This window comes from Hemiscyllium ocellatum, chromosome 4 (genome assembly GCF_020745735.1).
Source record: "Hemiscyllium ocellatum isolate sHemOce1 chromosome 4, sHemOce1.pat.X.cur, whole genome shotgun sequence".
NCBI lineage: Eukaryota > Metazoa > Chordata > Chondrichthyes > Orectolobiformes > Hemiscylliidae > Hemiscyllium > Hemiscyllium ocellatum.
In genome coordinates, this window is record NC_083404.1 from 94,268,183 (window position 1) to 94,285,790 (window position 17,608).

Sequence of the window (17,608 nt, forward strand, 5' to 3'; positions counted from 1 at the left end):
ATTAAGTTCAATATATTGTGAATTGTCTGAAAATCATTTTGTCTCTGATGCTGAGCGGAACTTCCCAATATTGTAGTTGAGAGTGTAGTGCTAGAAAAGCACATCAGATCAGGCAGCATCCTAGAAGCAGGAGAATCGACGTTGCGGGCATAAACCTTTCATCAGGAATGATGGAGGGCTGATGCTGCCTGACCTGCTGTGCTTTTCCAGCACCACACTCTCGACTCTGATCTCCAGCATCTGTAGTCCTCACTTTCTACTTCCCAATATTGTAGCAGACTGCAACAGTCTGCGAGTAAAAAATGAGGTCTGCAGATGCTGGAGATCACAGCTGCAAATGTGTTGCTGGTCAAAGCACAGTAGGTTAGGCAGCATCTCAGGAATAGAGAATTCGACGTTTCGAGCATAAGCCCTTCATCAGGAATGAGAGAGTGTAGCCAAGCAGGCTAAGATAAAAGGTAGGGAGGAGGGACTTGGCGGAGGGGCGATGGAGGTGGGATGACCTGGGGGGTGCAGTGAGAGAGGGACTCACTGAAATCCTTGTAGAGGGAGGAAGAGAGCTTCTTCAAGGAAGGCATCCTTGTAAGAGGATTCGCAGTAGGTTAAAATCTTCGAGTAAAAATGAGGTCTGCAGATGCTGGAGATCACAGCTGCAAATGTGTTGCTGGTCAAAGCACAGCAGGTTTGTACAATTGCTGGATATGACCACATGGTGGTGTTTGAGAACAAATTATACTTTTCAAGCCGAGATCAACAAAATTAAAGGTAAAGTTGCCATGGTCCCAGCAGACCATACGGCTGCTCTCTCTCGTTTGAGAGAGATGACTGGTAGTGAGTTTAACCAGATGATCACCACAGGGTTCATGGTAACCTCAGCTTATACAAGAATTCAATTGGCATGTTATTAGCATCATTCTGCATTGCAAACCAGCCATTAAACCAACTAAACTAACCAATTCCCTTGTCCTCACTCAGTAATGGAGTCATATAAGCACAGAAGGAAAGTTCTGAATGGCTGGGGTGCCCTACAAGATCAATTTAACTTGTTCCACTCACTGACCCTTTTGCATGTCACAATTGAATCTGCCACCACTATCTTTTCAAATACAGGTCATTCTGCTATAATACGCATTTCATCAACACAAATTCGCTGTAATGCAATTGACAATTTGGGGTCATTGTTTCTAAAGCATGAAAATTTCAAACATGTGTTGGCAGTAATGCAATTACATCACCAACGCTTTAAACGTTGTTGCTAAAATGAGATTTTTCTATAACACAGGATTGCACAAGAATGCAGTATCACGTTATGGAAGAACTGGTTGTAGTGTGTCTAAGATCATAAACAAACCCCTGTGTAAAAATGTTTCCTTATTTCAATTTTCATTTTTTTTAATTACAGCAAATCTGTATGCTCTAGTTTTCGCACCTTCCTCCAAACCAAAAACAATTTTTGAGCTTGAATACTTTTTTTAAGGTTCCTCTTAATCCTCTCAATTCTTTGTTTAAAGGAGAACAATCCCAGTTTCGTCAATCTATCAAAATGGGTAACTGAAGTCCAAGATGATTCACATAAATCTTTTCTGACCTCTATCAGGCTTCACATTCTCCCAAAGTAAAATGTCCAAAATTGGAAATAATACTCTAGTTGAGGTTGAAACATTGTTTTGGAAAGGTTCATCATGACTTTGTTTTTGTGTTCTGCGGGTGATCTTATATAGAATTATTCCTATCCCTCTAGTTACTTGTCTAGTCTCAGTCGGTCCCAGTATTTTCAAACAGTTTACTGAAGTTAATACATCTGTTCAATTCAAGTTGTTCTTTTCAGCAATATCACTGCAATTAACAATATTGATATAATTAGCAAGTACTGGTAACCCACGTGGTTTCCACATAACAAACACTACTCTGAAATGTAGGTGAATTTTGACAAGAATGTTCATGTTTTCTTTCAGACCAATATATTGAAGAACCAAAGAATAGGTGATTATGTACTAAGAAAGGAACTGGGAATTGTGTAATCAGTAAGGATTATTGGAGTTTTTTGAGAATATAATTAGTAGAATGTATGAGAAAGAACTGGTGGATGTGGTTTATTTGGATTTTCAGAAGGCTTTTGATAAGGTCCCTCATAAGAGGTTAGTGGGTAAAGTTAAAGCACATAGGATAATGTGTAATATATTGGCATGGATTGAGAATTGGAATAAATGAATTTTTTTTTCCCAAATGGCAGGCAGTAACTAGTAGGAATATCAGTGCTTGGGCTTCAGATATTCACAATATCTGTAAATGACCTGGATTTGGAAACCAAATGAAACATTTTCAAATTTGACAGTAACAATAAACTGGATAGGTTTGAGACTTGAGGAGGATCAAACGAGACTTCAAAGTGATCTAAACAAGTGAAATATAATGTGGCAAAATGTGAAGTTATGCATTTTGATGTGAAAGGAAGTGTATTAATTAATTGGAGATATACTATGAAGTTTGGGTGTACAAAGGGGTCTGGGTTCACTACACAGCAGTCAATGGAAGTAAACAGGCAGGTGCAGCAAGAAATTGGAAAAGCAAACGGTACATTGGTCTTCATTGCAAGGTGATTTAAGTTCAGAGGTAGGGGTGTCTTACTGCAGTTATACAGGGCCTCAGTGAGACCACACCTGGACTATTACATGTAGTTTTGGATTTCTGCTGAAGCTTTGCCCCCTGCTCTAGCCAATTTATACCTTCCACAATAATAAAGCATTCAGTCAATCAAGGCCCAACCCACAATCTCCCAGCCTGTCAACCATCCAGACACAGAGTGTAGTCGTAGCATGGAATCAAACCAAAAAAAGGAAACAAAATTAGAAATAAATAGGTGTTCATGCTTAATGTTCCTTCATTAGAAAGGAAACCCGAAATAAAGGTCTCCCAGGATTCTGGTAGTGCCGTACTTGAGGAATTCTCTCTCCCTTACATCTAACTATTAGTACCCAGTTATGATTTTCAGTAATATTTACACCAACAGAAATAAACATCTGTTAACAAACAGTCATACCACACTGATGTAGACTTTTTCTCTCTCATGAGCATGCGCATACACACACAAGTCCAAAGTGGTCAATTTGTAATTGCAGATACATTGTGCATTTTTTGAACAAAAAATAGTCTGCGGGTAGTCAATACATGTAATGTTTTGTAAACTCCATTTTGGAAATAGAACCAGTCTGACTCAAAATTGCGCTAAAGACAGACTCTGACCTCACACCTTTAATGCATTGTCTGAGCTGGGATGTCACCTTTTGTTATAAAGCCTTATGTTATCTCAAGAAGGTGCCTTGCAGGAAGTTCTGGGATTTACATATTAATGATACCTGCAACCCATTCTAAAAATGAAAAACTTAACAATCCAGGTTTGTTCAATGTATCATTTCAGTGGCAGGACACTGAATTGTTTTTTCATAAATTCTGTGCTTTATGATCTTATTCTCCACAACCAACTGATGAAGGAGCAGCGCTCTGAACGCTAGTCCTTCCAAGTAGATCTATTGACCTATAACCTGGTGTTGTGATTTTTAACTTTGTCCAGGTGAGGGTGGATTGGCTGAGTTTTGAGAAGATTTGTAGCCCAGGTTGAAGTTTTGGATATAGATTTGCTCGCTGAGCTGAAAGGTTCATTTCCAGATGTTTTGTTACCTTACTAAGTAACATCTTTAGTGGACCTCATGCAAAGCAATGCTGAAAATTCCTGCTTTCTATTTATACAACACAGTCCGCCAATATCTCAGCAACAAAGCCAAACAAGCAGACAAAACACATCCAGAAACACTAGCCTCTCTCCTCTACATCAAAGTCATCTGTGAAATGACTGCCAGACTACTCAGACCCCTTGGCATCATGGTAGCCCACAAACCCCCCAACACACTAAAACAGTAGCTAATGAGCTTGAAAGACCCTATACAGACAACAAGCAAAACTAACGTCATTTATAAAATACCGTGCAAGAACTGTAACAAACACTACATTGGACAAACAGGCAGATATCTAGTCACCAGGATACAAGAACACCAACAAGCCATAAAAAGGCATGACCCTCTCTCACTAGTATCCTCACATACGGATGAAGAAGGACTCTACTTTGACTGGCACAATACATCCATCCTAGGACAAGCCAAACAAAGACACGCATGACAATTCCTAGAAGCATGGCATTCCAACCGGAATTCAATCGACAAATACATTGAAATAGACACCATCTACCATCCCCTGAGAAAAGGAACAGGAAGTGACTTCAACACAGGAAATAATATCACCACAGGAAATGACATCACCAACCCAAAGAAACCCAAACATATAAATAGAAAGCAGGAATTTTCAGCATTGTTTCGCATGAGGTCCACTGAAGATGTTACCTAATAAGGTAATGAAACGTCTGGAAATGAACCTTTCAGCTCAGTGAGCAAACCTACATCTAGGATCAGTCATGATCAGATTGAAAGCAGAGGACGCTGAAAGGGGTGAATGGCCTACTCCTACTCCAAATTTGTATGTTATTATATATCCACTTTAAAATGGCATGCTTCAATTGAACTGCCTTCCTTCCCCACTTAACTGACCAGTTTCTGTGCATCTTTTGGATAACTGTCTGTCTGATGTCAGCATCTGCCAAAGGAAGCCTCACATAACAGCATCACTAAAGGCTAGAGGCCTTGGCTCACCATTCTGCAAATGTATTTCAATCAATCAAACTTCCTAACCTAAGTCAGTGAAATCTTTCTAAAAGAACGATTGCATCAAGCACACTGAGGGGAAAGCTGAGCTTTAAAAATAATCTAAACATTCCAGTTAATTGCCAGCCAACGTAGTTAACAGTTGCTTTATATTTTTACAGTTTTCATCAGAGATTAAACTTTTGGTAACTCAAAAGATGCTGATTTCTTGTCACAGTTGTCATTTGCGAAAGAATAAGAAAGCCATCGCAATTCTGACCCAATGCAGAATTAAATTGGTTAAAGCCATAAACAGCTGCATGGGTCAGGAAAGCCACCAGTACAACCACAAAGCAAGGAAACATCTTTACAGCCACAGAATACAGGTTATGTTTTACAGCTGCAAAGCAAAGGAATCCTCTATTACAGCCAAGAAGGATGGTAAAACCATAACAACTGCTAAGTATTAGAAGTCCTCCAGTACAGCAGCAAAGCATGTTTTTTTTTCATGGGTGTTATTTGCTGGCCAGCGTTTATTGTCCGCCTCTAATTGCCCTTAAGAAGGTGGAGGTGAGCTGACTTCTTGAACCGCAGCGGTCTATGCACTGAAGGTTGACTTATAGTGCCATTAGGGAGGGAATTCCAGGATTTTGACTGAAGAACGGTGAAGGAATAGTGATATATTTCCAACTTAGGATGGTGCATGGTTTGAAGGGAAACTTGCAGATGGCAGTTTTCTCATGTATCTTCTTCTCTTGTCCTTCTAAATGGAAGTGATCATGAGTTTTGAAGGTGCTGTCTAAAGATCTTCAGAATGAATGCCTATTGATGTGGTGCCAATCAAACGGGCTGTTTTGTCCAATATGGTGTCAAACTTCTTCAGTGTTCATTGAGCTACACCCATCCAGGCAAATGTGGAGTATTCCAGCACGCTTCTGATTTATGTCTTGTAGACGGTGACCTGGCTTTGGGAGGTCAGGAGGTGAGTTACATGCTGTAGTTTTCCTAACTTCTGATCTGTTGTTGTAACTCCTGTATTTACATGGTGAGTCCAGTTCAATTTCTGGTCAGTGGTAACCCCAGGGATGTGGATAGATGGTAACACCTTTGAATGTCATGGGGAAGTGGTTAGATTGTCTCTTACTGGTGATGGGCATAGCCTGGCATTTGTGTGGCATGAATGCTACTTGCCACTTCTCAGCCCGTCATAGAGTCATAAAGATGTACAGCATGGAAACAGACCCTTTGGTCCAACTCATCCATGCCATCCAGATATCCTAACCTAATCCAGTCCCATTTGCCATAACTTGGCCCATGTCCCTCCAAACCCCTCCCATTCTTAGTCTGGATATTATCCCGATATTATTGCATTTGAACATGGACTGCTTCAGTATCTGAGGAGTCATAAATGGTCCTGAACATTGTACAAACATCAATGAACATCCCCACTTCTGACCTTATGAGGGAGGGAAGGTCTGAAACAGTTGAAGATGCTGGGCATAGGACAGTACCCCGAGGAACTCCTGCACAGATGTGCTAGAGCTGAAATGACTGACCTCCAACAACCAGAATTAATTTCCTAAGTGTCAAGTACTGAGTCTTTCCCCTGATTCCCATTGGCTCCAGTTTTGCTGGACCTCCTTGATGCCACACTTGGTTAAACACCGCCTGTCATTCTCAACTCATCTCTAGGATCCAGCACTTTTGTTCATGTTTGAACCAAGGCTGTAATGAGATCAGGAGCTGAGTGACCCTGTAGGAACCCGAACTGAGCAGGTTATTGCTGAGCAGTTGATAAGACTGTTGATAATGCCTTCCATCACTTTTTTGATGATCGAGAATAGACAGATGAGGTGATGATTGGCTGGCTTGGATTTGTCCTGCTTTTTGTGTACAGGCCATTCCTGGTTAATTTTCAACATTCTCAGCTAAATGGCAGTAACTGCACAGGAACAGCTTGGCTAAGGGAGTAACAAGGTCTGGAGCACAAGTCTCCAGTGCTATTGCTGAAATTTTGCTAGGGCCCTTGGATTTTGCAGTATCCAGTAGTTCCAACTAGTTCTTGATATCACATTGAATGAATCAAATTGGCTGAAGATCAGCATCTGTGGTGCTGGGGACCACTGGAGGATGCTGAGATGGATCATCCACTGGACAATTTTGGCTGAAGATTGCTGTGAATGCTTCAGCCTTATTTTTTACACTGTTGTGTTGGGCTCTTCAGTCATTGAGGATGGCAATATTTGCAGAGCTTCCTCTGGTGTAGCAGGACTGGAGAGCTCAGATCTGTTGATAGTGCTTGCTGCTTATGCTATTTGACACACATATTGTCTTGTTTGGTAGCTTCACCAGTTTGACACCTCATTTTTAGGTATTCCTTGCTGGTTCTTCTGCACATTTAATTGAATCAAGGGTGATCTGATGAGTTGATAGCAATGATTGAAAGAGGGATATGCCAGGCCTTTGGGTTGCAGATTGTGTTGGGAGTAAAATTGTGTTGCTGTTGATGGTCCACAACACCTCATGGATGTCCAGTCTTGAGTTGCTCGATCTCTTTGATGACTATCCTATTTAGCACAGTGATAGTGCCACACAACACAATGGAGGTTATTCTGAATGTGAAGGTGGACTTCGTCTCCACAGGACTGTGCGGTGGTCACTCTTATCGATACTGTCATGATGGATGCATCTGCAGCTGGCAGATTGTGAAGAATGAGGTCAAGTATGTTTTTCCCTTTTGTTGCTTCCCTCACCACCTACTGCAGGTTAGCAGTTATGTCCTTTCAACACGGCTCAATCACTAATGCTGCTATCGAGCCACTCGTGGTGGTGGAAATTGAAATCCTCCACGCAGAAAACATGTTTTCTCCTTGCCACCCTCAGTGATTTCTCCAAGTGTTTTCAACATGGAGGAGTACTGATTCATCAGCCGAGGGAAGACAGTATATATCATCAGCAGGAGATTTCCTTGTCCACATTTAACGATGCCATGAGACATTATTATGTCTGGAGTAAATGTTGAAGATTCCCTGCTGACCTTGTATTGTTGTGCCACCACCTCGACTGGGCCTGTCCTGCTAGTTGGACAGGACATATCCAGGGATGGTGATGGAGGTATCTGGGACATTGTCTGCAAGGTACGATTCCTGCAAAGTGAGCTGTCATTACTAAAGAATAAAAGTCTTTAAAGAAGATAAAATAGCTCTTTACATTAGAAAGCTATGACATCAGAAATAGTTTTGCTAAGAAGATGTAATTTCACAGGTGGGCCACACAGAACACAAAATTGGACATCCTGAAGAAAACAATTCTTGCAGTATTGAAAAGCTTCTAATCTGGGTAGAAATACAGAAGATAAATCAGTAAATACACTCCTGTACATAATTAGGACCATAGCAGATAATGTTCTTGCTCACTGGTCAAGTCATTTGTTAATAAAACATGAGATAAATTTGACAAAGCCTTTACAATTCAGACAACCACGGGACTGATAAAATTCCTAAGGGCAAGGTTAAACAAAATGGTGCTATATCCATGTGACTCTATGAATATTTCCATTAATGATCTCTAAAGGCTCTTAGAGAGATGCAACATGGTGACTTAATTTCAGAATTCATAAAAGACCAAATTCTTACAAGCACTCCTGATGACTTTGTCAGGCTTTTTAGAATTCAAAGAGGACTTAAACTAGACAAATTCACATGATGAATGTAGCAGATGTCTAGAAGCAAAATTGATAGATCCTCAGAGGGGAAGATAAAATTTGGCACATCTGATCCAAAGAATCTATTAAATTTCTTCAGATACAAAGCACCAAAAGACAATTTATGCCAATGCAGTAAGTAGGACATACGTTGGACACTAAATACCCATGCCAACTCTGTGGAACAAAATAACTTCAGATGAGTGATTATCACCCAGCTTTTAAAATCAAATGTTTTCTGTGGCTGTGCTGGTACACACAAAGAATAACTCAAAGACACCCAAAGACCAAAGAATAACTCACATGAAGAAATGAACAAAGTAAAACACTTTGCAGCAGAGGATAAACAAAGTTTTTAAGAGAAAATCAAGGACCCGAAGTGGACGTTTAGGCATCCAACCAATTTTTTTGTCAATGGAAATCTTACTAATTTCAATTTGGAACACGGGAGCTATGTCTTAATATTGTCAGATAGTAAGCCTCGATTTACCAAATACTACTTAAAATTGTAAGAATATCAAATACATGGTCCAACTGACATTACACTTAACAGTAAAGAGTCAAAAAGTGTGGTACTGGAAAATCACAGCAGGTCAGGCAGCATCCGAGGAGCAGAAGAATCTTGAAGGCTGCCTGATCTGCTGTGCTTTTCCAGCACCACACGTTTTAACTCTGGCTATCCAGCATTTGCAATCCTCACTTTCTCTCAATTAACATTAAAGGTATGCTACAAGCAAAATAGGCTTTAGCCAAATACTAGAAACCTAGATGGATGTCACAACCAATAATTTTCACTCCTGAGTAGAATGACATATGATTTCATTCAAAAGGTGGAAGAAGTTAAACATAAAATGGTCAAGGAAAAGCTGGTAGAAGTTTTTCTGGGTTCCATTAGCTCATCGTAGTACCGAAATAAAAAAGCAGACTCTCCTGGTATTATCTATTTATACAAAAAATAAAACTCACACATAATTAAATAATATGAAAAGCTGGGACTATAACAGTTCTGCTGAAATGTTTCCAATGCTTTCAAAACAGAAGAGACTTCATCTTTCAAGTGGGAGCAAGGTTCAAGAAGTGCAAGCAATGAAGCAGCAATTGAATTGCTTACACCTTTTGTGAATATGTGCAATGAGAAAGAGTTTCATTCCTGATGAAGGGCTTATGCCCGAAACGTCGAATTTCCTATTCCTTGGATGCTGCCTAACCTACTGTGCTTTAACCAGCAACACATTTTCGGCAATGAGAAAGAGAGACAATGGAAGCATCTACAACTGAAGTGGATAGCTATGTAATCCTATTTAAAGTCTGCTATTAGGGGTTGAGGTTATTCGGAAGGGACAATGTTATGTGTAATGACCTCCCCTTCCATAGGAGAATCACCAACAATAATGAAGGGTATAACATCAAGCAGGAATGAATCTCCAGTTACCACATTTGAAGATGTGATCAAGCTGGTTTTACCAATAATTCAATCACTGAGGGAGAAAGCCCAAAATATTAAACAATTTGAAGCAATATGCTGACCTACTTCAGCAAAGAATTCCAAGTAGAATCAAATTCACTGAAAGAACTGCAAAAGCTGGAAATCAGAGACAAAAACAGAAATTACTGGAAAAGCTTAGTAGGTCTGGCAACATCTGTGGAGAGAAATCAAAGTTAATAATTTGGGTCCAGTGACCCTGCCTTAGAACTGATGGTAGTGAGAAAAATGTTGTTTTTTATGTATAAGATAGGGTATGGGGAGGAGGCAAGGAGTAAACAATAGGTAGGAATAGGGCTCAAAGGGTGAGAAGGACAGTTGAACTGACAAAGGAGTGGATAACAATTAGGCAAAGAGGATGAATAGCCATTAATGAGGAATGTTAGTGGATAACAATGGATTGCATGTAATAGCAGACTATGCGATAACAAGGCCTGGAGTGTAGGGTTGGGGTGAGGACATAGGAGAAACGCAAGCCCTAAAGTTGTTGACTTGATTTGGAATCCAGAAGATTATAGAGTGCCCAAGTGGAATATGAGGTGCTGTTATTCTAGCTTGCACTAAGCTTCACTGGAGCACGCAGCAAGCCTGAGTCAGAGATGTTAGTTAGGAAACAGAGTAGTGTGTTGAAGTGGCAGGCAACTGGAAGTTCAGGTTCTTTTTTGTAGATGGAACGTAACATGCTGCAAAGCTGTAACCCAGACTATGCTTTGTTTCCACAATGTAGTGGAGTAACGAGCTATTTGAGTCTACCAACAATTTTTGTAGTGCTGTTTATTTGATAAAATGATGTAGGGCTTTTCATATTAATTTTATCACACAAAATTTGACACCAAATCAGAAAAAAAGTGGAGCAAATGTTCAAAGCTTGGCCAAAGAGGCAGGATTTTAAGGAACATCATAAAAACAAGTCAAAGAGGGTTATAGGTGCAGGCAAATAACAGAGTAGTCACTAATGATGAAACAATTCAAATCCAGGATGCTCAAGAGCTAAGAATTGCAGGATTCCAGATATTTTGCAAGCTTGTGGGGTTGGATGTGATTACAGCAAGATAGAGATCCAATATACCTTCGGAACATTTTGTTCACTGTTTTTTCACAAATTCTGCCAGATCTGCTGAATTTCTCCAGCACTTTTGTTTATTTTACAGATTTACAGCATCTACAGTATTTACATGTGTATGTTTCTAACTTGATGTCCCCAACGTTGAATTGGAGACAAATTCTGTCCATGCAATGCTGCATGTTGGAGAAGCAGTTTGATCAGTTTAGAAACACTGGAATAAGGTCGGGCTGGGCATCCGTGTGTAAACTGCCTGCACAAAGTTAAAAATCACGCAACACCAAGTTGTAGTTCAACAGGTTCATTCGGAAGCACTAGCTTTTGGAGCACTGCTCCTTCATCAAGTGGTTGTGGAGTATAAGATCATAAGACACAGAATCTATAGCAAAAGTTTACAATGTGATGTAATTGAAATTATATATTGAATTGTTGAATTGTTTAAGTCTCTCATCTTTTAGAATGAACATGTTGGTTTCAGTTCTTTCATATGTAAATTACAGAATTTTTTTAAAGTTAAATTCTCAAATGAACTTTAACAATTGGTGTCATGTTGGCCCAGATAGTGCATTTAAGGTGTGAGTTGCCCTGTGTGAGACTGTCTGTGCCACAATGGTCAGACTTTTTTAAAAAAGGACTTAATCTAACTGGATTCAGGCAGTTTTTGAGCAAATTAAAACGTAATTCTGCAAGTACAAATTCACCCCACAAACTTATATGTGTGAGTGTGTGTCTGCATGTGGGTATCTACATGGGGGGTTATGAGTGTCTGTGAGACGTGTGTGACTGTAAAGGGGTATAAATCTGTGAGAGGGTGCGTGTGTGCCCGTGGAAATGTATGTGGTTGTACACCCCGGCATCTTCAAATCATAAACTGCCTGTGGCGATCTATGGAATTCTGTTCAGACTGTAAGTTTGATTTCATTAAACGCTTCTTTTCACTTCTACCTAGAGCCACGACTTGGGACCGTGGCTAAACAACGTTCGACCTGTTCCACCAACTGTCATCGAGACATTGTGCGCTGCCCCGTTACTATGGTGTTGCTGTGTCGCAGACGTCACTTCCTGGATTTTGAACACAGTTCCTCGGTGTCTGATTGGCTGGATGGTCTTCAAAGTGGGGTGGGTGGTGAAGTTATAGCCGTCGCGACGTCACAATTGTCCGGGGTGATGGCCGAGTCTGGCCGTGAGGAAAGCGGTTGGAACGGCACGGGTCATGGAATCCGAGGCTCGGGCTCGAGCCCGGCCTCAAGCCGCCACGAGAAGAGTCTCGGGCTCCTTACTACACGATTCGTGTCGTTGCTGCAGGAGGCCAAGGACGGTGTGCTGGACCTCAAGCAGGTCAGGCCAGGCCAGCTCAGCCAGGGCAGGGGAGGGAGCACATGTGTGAAAACAACCTGCGAGGCAGCACCTGCTGCTGACCAGTCTCATGGAGCGCAGTCTTCACACGTTTTACTTCATCCTTGCTGGTTCACATTTAGCGGAGCTGGAGGCTCCCCAAAACCGAGTCATTTGTGACACAGGCAGTCTCTGTGCAACCATGTACAATGTTTTCTTTAATTTTCAAATTGGAGCTGTGTTGTTTCATAAACCAGGGAATGATCGTTCTCAAACTTATAAAATATTTCGTGCTGACTCTGGAATGGGTTACTAAGCTGATTCATTACTAAACGTACATTAGGCAAGTGTTTCAAGACCAAGTACCAGTTATATATGATGAATCGACCTGTTGAGACATGTCGATGTCTGTTTCGACACAGCTCTCGAACAGTTGGAACTTGAACCCAGAGGCAGAGGCACTACCACTTGCACCACAAGAGACCACAAAGAGCAATTTTATAATGCCTTAACAATGGCTTGCTATTAATGACCAGTCGAAGATATTAAAGAAGGGTGACCTAAAGTTTGTGTAGTGCTTTTTTGAAAAATTATGGGCACTAGTATAGAATGAAAGGAGGATGAAATCCAAGAATGAAAAGTTTGTTATTGTGGATGGGGTCTTTGTAGCACTCTCAAAGAAGTTGCATTTAAGAGGGGTAAAACAGAGAAATTTAAATTCTGTTATTTTTAAATCCTGAGCATTGGCAGCTGCTTACCTCTTTTGGCTCACTCATGTATAAAGAGTCTGTGAAATTGCCTGGAGTGTGAAATTTTTTAATGAGGGGCTAATCCTGAAAACATTGTGATATTTACATTTAGTGTTGACAAAGGAGCAGATCAAGTTTTTCAAAGTAGATAGGCTGATGTTGGACACAAAATGGGTAATCCAGTAGCAGTGGAAGTTTTTTTTTTCAACTTTTTTTAAATGGTTACAATTGAAGTCACTTGGGCTGCTGAAGTTGTCAGCGGTCATGTCCACCCAAGATAGAGGTAGGGAAGAGTTGCAATTACATTAGGATAGAAGATAAACATAGCAAATTTATAGTGGGCCAAAGATGAGATCAGTGTTCCCAGTTTTCATTTGGAGGGAATTGCTGTTCATTGAATACTGAATGTTAGACTATACAGAGAGAGATAGTGAATAGGACGTCAAATTGTATTTGGGCTGAAAGTGATCCCATGCCTGTGGATTATGTCACCAAAAGGATGGTACCACAGAAAAAGAAGCTGCAGATTGATTTTGAGAAGGTACAGCATTGACTTGAGTTGAAATGAGAGCTGTTAGGATAGATAATTTTGATATGATTCCATATATAGGTGTAGAATCTTAGTGAGGACAGTTTCACCAAGATTGATGACAGAGCAGGTTAATGGATAGTGTGGCCAATTATAATGAAATTTGCAAAGAGACTGGAGGAGTGATGAATTATGTTCACAATAAAAGAACAGTTTCTCAGTTCTGAGTAACATTTGTACTTCAACCAACACTATGAACAATACATTATCTACTCATTTATCTCTTTAAATGGAACCTGTTGCATGCAGGTTAACTCCCACATGAAATGAAGTGCTTTTCAGTTAAGTTTAAATTGAAATATCTTTCAGTCCTGATTATTTTATAGTTAATCTCGTATTACATTCACTACTTAAATCTGCATACCTTTTTAGACCAACATTTCAATGGCTTCTCATCGGGATCATCTGAAATGTCTGTCTGTGATTTATTTTGGAAGATGAATGAACTTAATTTATATTTTTTGTAAGTCTGGTAAAGTGATTCTAGAATTAATACTGTGGTTTCAGATTTTAGACAGAATTGTCATGTTTGATTTCCTGTGATTTTTTTTGTTTACTGATGATTTTTGTCATTAACAGGCCCTTTAAAAACTGTAAATTGAAGTGCCAATTTTAATAAACTCTTGTCTGCATGAACAAAGCAGAAGAAAATTAAGTAGAACCTTAATTGCTTGTAACTTTAACTTACATTGAAAATATGTTAATGTATTTGGGAGGACCATAACTCTTAAGATCAGCTCTGTTCATCCTAAAGAAACAAATTGCATTTTCATAGTGACTTCAGTGAACCACATTCTTGATGAAGGGTTTATGCCGGAAACGTTGACTCTCCTGCTCCTTGGATGCTGCCTGACGTGCTGTGCTTTTCCAGCACTTTTGACTATGATGTCCCAGACAATTTACAGCCAAATATTTTTGAAGTATAATTGCTTTATGTAGGCATAAAATAAAGTATGACTAGCTTTGCTGCAGCTCTCATAGGGTTGAAATAATGATGGGAGGAGACTCAGCAGCCAGTCTGTACAAAGCAAGTTCTTCAAACGACCGTGTGAAAATGACGAATTTGTTTTAGTGATGTTGACGAAGCAATAAATATTGGCTTCAACATGAGGGACAGCTACCAATTTAAATTCCTTCCCCATGTCATAATTAAAATCAACCTGCATTAACACTTCTAAATATGCTGAATCAAAATAATCTTCTGTGAAATAATAAACCCTCAGATCTAGAATGTTTTACTATGAAAGCTGGACTGTAGATGCCAAAAGGGGCTGTTAGCAACACATTATACACATCCATTCCTCCTTCAAGATGAAAGTCTGCTGGAAAAAGTATTTAGGACTCCTTTTAAAGAGCATTGCTAAAGCTATAGATTTTCCTTGGGGAATGATGGCAAGATAATGAATTTCAGAATAGAAGAGATTTTCCAATCAAAATTTCAAGGAAAAAACAATGACATGGTACATAAAGGACCACTACCCTCCTCCACTGAGAATAATGTTTTGTATCCTTCTCAACCATATGAGAGACTGGACAATACAGCACTCCCTCGCTACAGTACACAACTGACGATCGATATTTTGTGCTCAAATCTTTGGAGTTGACCTTCTGCCTATGATAGTGCTATCCACTGAGCTTCAGTTGAAACTGCAATTGCTGATCTTATTAGTATTTTATAATTTCTGAAATATTGTTGCTTCTCAATCCCATCCAGTTCTCCCAAGTCAGAGACCAGCCTGTTACTTTTTGTACAATTTTTTATTCTGCTTGAAATTTTCATTGGAGGATCTTTTCTATTCTGATATGAATTATCTTGCCAACTTAGCTTGCAAAAACCAAATACCTTAGTAATGCTTTTTTAAAAAATGCTGATATTTTTTCCAGTAGATTTTCACCTTGAAGGTGGAATGGATTTGTGTAATGCAATGCCAACAGTCTCTTTTGGCATTCTACAGCCCAGCTTTCAAAATAAAACATTCTAGATTTGAAGATTTATTATTTCACAGGAGAATATTTTGATTCAGCTATTTACAAGAGTTGATGCAGATTGGTTTTGAGTTGTACATGACCAGGAGAAAGAATTTAAATTGATTTTGTGAACTAACAATTTTTCAACCTTTTATTGTGCCCTAACAAAATGATATCAACAACCTTGGCTTTGCTTGTTGAAGCACCTATCTCAAATATCTCCACAATAAAGACATCCATATCATTCATGTACATGATATGCTTTTAGAATTGTGGGGACTGTAATTTTATTCAGAAAGGTGTGCGGAATCTTGCTTCCCTCTCCACAGGTACTACCTGACCCTACTGAGTATTTCCAGTATTTTCTGTTTATACTTCTTAGTTTGTGCTACTCTCACTTCCATGCCTATTTTCTTATTGTACAATTCCTTTAAGAAGAGAATATGAACTCTAGACATTTACCAGTTATTCCCAAACACACTAAAGTGTTATGAGCATCTTGCCAAATGAAGCTCATCGTGAATCTGATATTTATTTTTCATGTACTTAGAAACCCTAATACAAATCAAAATAGAACTGAACATTTTAGTAAAAATAAATGTATTCAGTGTTTTCTTGCTTTTTATCAACAGGCTGCTGACACCCTTGCAGTGAGACAGAAAAGAAGAATCTATGATATCACCAATGTATTGGAAGGAATTGGATTAATCGAAAAGAAATCAAAAAATAGTATCCAGTGGAAGTAGGTTAAAGTAACACCATTTTTGTATAGCTACATATGTATGCACTTAAACTCTGAAATTATAATGAAGTCTACAGATATAAAAAGCCTGCAAAAGAGCAAACAATGAGAAGCAAAGGACCAGATTTCAGGAGATATCAATGTTGTGAAATGTGCAGATACATTGCAGATTAAATTTAATGTAAACGGTCATTTTTGAATGAGAAATGTGAGGCAATATCAATGGTAGAATTTTGAAGAGCAGAGAGTGCTGGACGTTCACATTCATATGTCTTCAAAGACTTTAGTTTATACATTTAAAACATGGTGTAGAATGGTAGGCAATAGAAGGAGAGATATATCTTGCAGTAGTGAGGAATTGTATTCAACCTTGATTTATTACTGTTTAAGCCTCTGCTGGAGTATAATGGCCAATTGTGGACAACCCATTTGAGCAATGTGTGAAGACCCTGGAGAGGATGCAGTGAGGGGTCTTACGAGAATCATACCACCGCTTGGTATGGTGGGGGGGGTTCAGTTGTTAAGGCAGCAGCAATGCTGGAATTGTTTCTCACAGTGTAACAGTGAAAAGAAGTAGTCAAAATTATGAAGGATTTTGATAAAATAAGTAAGGAAACACTCCTTCCATTGGAAGGAGGGCTGTTATCAGAAGACACAGATTTAAGATAATTGGTAGAAGAGCCACATGGATTGAGAATTTGTGAAATTCCAACGACACTTAAGCACGGCAATGGCCATCGTAAATCAGCCCTCTAAATTGGCACCATATTCACCACCTTCAACATTTACTCTCTCCACAGCTGATGCAGTAGTACCAAATATGAGTATTCTCTACAAGGAGTACTGCAGTAAAGCTTCTTCGACAGCACTTTCCATTCCTCTGACTCTAACACCTAAGGGTAGCAAATAAATGTGAGTGTCACCACCTGCAAATTTTCTTCCAAGTTATGCAAAACCATAAGCCCGTAAGGTATAGGCATCGAGTCTGCTCCACCATTTCATCAAATGGTGATCTATTTGTCAAACAATTCTCCTGCCCTCTCCCCATTGATCCCCTTACTAATCAAGGGCCCAACTATCCTGTCTTGACTGCACTCAAGGACTTGGACTTCACAACCTTCTAAGGCAGTAGGTTACACAGATTCACCACCCTCTGGCCAAAGAGGTTCATCCTCATCTCTGTTCTAAATAGTAATCTCTTTACTCCGAGGTTGTGCCTTTGGATCCTAGTGAATCCTAGTGGAAATATCTTCTCCATGTCTGCTCTATCCAGGCATCTCAGAAT

General features: G+C 39.6%; 1 protein-coding gene across 1 annotated transcript in view; it reads left to right on the forward strand.

Moving 5' to 3' along the window:
* Window positions 1–12,053: 12,053 nt before the first annotated feature.
* LOC132815450 (transcription factor E2F5-like) overlaps window positions 12,054–17,608 on the forward strand; it is a 30,016-nt gene continuing 24,461 nt past the window's right edge. The window contains exons 1-2 of the mRNA XM_060824398.1: window positions 12,054–12,278; window positions 16,214–16,323. Coding sequence (XP_060680381.1) covers window positions 12,108–12,278; window positions 16,214–16,323 — 281 coding nt within the window. The 5' untranslated portion in view covers window positions 12,054–12,107. The remainder of the gene's footprint in view (window positions 12,279–16,213; window positions 16,324–17,608) is intronic.